Below are 2,500 nucleotides of genomic sequence, written 5' to 3' on the forward strand. Positions count from 1 at the left end.
TGTGTGTGTGTGTAGTGTGTGTAGTGTACAGTATGTGTGTGTGTGTATATGTGTGTGTGTGCGTGTGTGTAGAGTATGTGTGTGTCTGTGTGTACAGTATGTGTGTGTGTTTGTGTATGTGTGTACATGTGTGTACTGTATGTGTGTGTGTGTGTGTGTGTGTGTGTTTCTGTGTGTACAGTATGTGTGTGTCTTTGTGTATGTGTGTACATGTGTCTACTGTATGTGTGTGTGTGTGTCTGTGTGTGTGTCTGTGTGTACAGTATGTGTGTGTGTTTGTGTATGTGTGTACATGTGTGTACAGTATGTGTGTGTGTGTGTGTGCACATGTGTGTACTGTATGTGTGTGTGTGTGTGTGTGTACTCACTCCTCTGCTTGTATGGAGTCCACAGGGGCTACATAGTTGCTGGGGATGTATCCAGAGTTCCCCGTGTCCAGCGACCTGGCCTCCCACCAGTCCCCCTCTCTAGCAGCAATACACAACATCAGCACACACAGTCTGGCTAGACAGCAATCTGCATGTGTGTGTGTGTGTGTGTTCACTCACGTGTTGTTGATGATGTGGAATTTCTCTCCTTTCTGGAAGGTGAGGTCGTCCTCGGTACGAGCGTCATAGTCGTACAGGGCTATGAAGAGAGTAACCCCACCCCCTACACACACATACACACACACGCGCACACACAGATGCGCACACACACACACACACACACACACACACACACACACACACACACACACACACACACTGTCAGTTTGCAGACTGCACAAGGCACCAAACCCAAACCTAAGATACACACAAACACAAACACACACACATACACACAAACGCACCTGTGATACCTCCGGTGCGGGGTTGTGTGTAGGTGTTGGGGAAGAGGGTGGGGGCGAAGGGCTTGTTGAAGTCAGGGATGGTCTGGGTGGGGTCAGGGCAGTAGCGAGGGGTCGGCTCTGACAAAGACACGCCCCCATCTGCGTTGCCAGGAGAAGGAACAGTGACCTCCTCGCCCGCTGCCGCCTTGGCAGCCTTCTTCTGTTTACATTGTGCACACCCCATAATAACACGTAGACGGTCGCTATGGAGACGGACAGAAAAAGCACATCAGAGATGAACTATGACAGCCCAGGTAGAAGTGAGCAATCAGACAAACATTTTTTAAACTATTATGCTGCGAACTCCATACTAGTGAGCGTGGTCAATTAAGTCAGTGAGAGTCTGTTTGCTCTGAGAAACACACAGAGACACACACACGCACACAGAGACACACACACAGACACACACACACACACACACACACACACACACACACACACACAGAGACACACACACACAGAGGTGTCGTTTCTCATGGGGGGAGAGTCAGGCTGTCTCACCTGATGTCTTGGTCTGTCAAAATCATCTGTCCATCACCATCGTCGCTGCAAAAAGGAAGGAGAAAGTGAGAGGAAGAGAGAGAGAAAGAAAGAAAGAAAGAAAGAAAAAGGAAGAAAGAAAGAAGTGAGGTTAGCCACATCCCCCTGTCTCTCTTGACAGAGAGAAATCTGGGGGCTCGGTGTGTGTCGCTGCGTCGCTCATCAGTATCGCTTCCCTCACTTTACCCACACTGGCTTCCATTTTGGTCCTCTGACTTGAGCACACACAACCACCTCTCATAAACACGCTATAGCCAGCTACGCCACCGAAAAGCCAGCGATTCGATGGCGCGGGTGGGTGGTACTTCTACAGGAGTGAGTTTAACCAATTTAACTCACAAGGTGTGTGCGTGGGTACAGTACAGTGTGTATGTGTGCGTGTGTGTGTGTGTGTGTTTGTGTGTGTGTGTGTTTGTGTGTGTGTGTGTGTGTGTGTGTGTTTGTGTGTGTGTGTTTCGGCCAGGACAGCCAAGGTGAATCACTGATCCCAGAGACTCTCGCAGTGGACACTGATATGGGAGAATACAAATAGACTACATTCATTTAAATGTTACGGATGTAAGAAGCCTTTCCTCAGCAAAAGAACAGGGTGGATATCATATTCATTACACTGTAACCATTTTCTACACGGGGGGGAGCGGAGCCCCCGAGCTGCCCCCTGTGCTCATCAAGGGGAACGTTGCAGCGTAAACTGAGCCCCCACCCAAAAGCACTGGGCCAGAGCACTGGTACGCCTGGCGCCATAACCAGGCGCTGAAACTTTCTGCGGAAGCCACCAGCAAAGGGGTCAGTAGCTGCAGACGAGCGGCGTGACACACAATCACGTTGTCTTAAGGCAGGAGAGCAACCGAGGGCGGGACAGAAGAAGGGATCCTGGCAACCGGCCCAGGACTCCCGGCTCTCAGTGGGTCCGGATAAAACAGCTGAGATTCCCCCGGCACCTCGTCAGTACCACCTTGAGGACAGATATCCTTCTGGTCTCCGAGAGCAGCGAGAACATGGTCATCGTGGAGCTGACGGGGCTGTGGGAGGTTTTCTTGAATGAGGCTCATGAAAGGAAGAGGAAGTGAAAAAACTGGTCGTCGGTCA

General features: G+C 50.6%; 1 protein-coding gene across 1 annotated transcript in view; it reads right to left on the minus strand.

Moving 5' to 3' along the window:
* yrk (Yes-related kinase) overlaps window positions 1–2,500 on the minus strand; it is an 18,414-nt gene that overhangs the window by 9,532 nt on the left and 6,382 nt on the right. Inside the window, exons 2-5 of the mRNA XM_084455161.1 lie at window positions 1,373–1,417; window positions 833–1,074; window positions 549–651; window positions 369–467 (exon numbers count right to left, since the gene is read on the minus strand). Coding sequence (XP_084311287.1) covers window positions 369–467; window positions 549–651; window positions 833–1,074; window positions 1,373–1,398 — 470 coding nt within the window. The 5' untranslated portion in view covers window positions 1,399–1,417. The remainder of the gene's footprint in view (window positions 1–368; window positions 468–548; window positions 652–832; window positions 1,075–1,372; window positions 1,418–2,500) is intronic.

Source organism: Borostomias antarcticus (genome assembly GCF_949987555.1).
Source record: "Borostomias antarcticus genome assembly, chromosome: 21".
NCBI classification, from domain to species: domain Eukaryota; kingdom Metazoa; phylum Chordata; class Actinopteri; order Stomiiformes; family Stomiidae; genus Borostomias; species Borostomias antarcticus.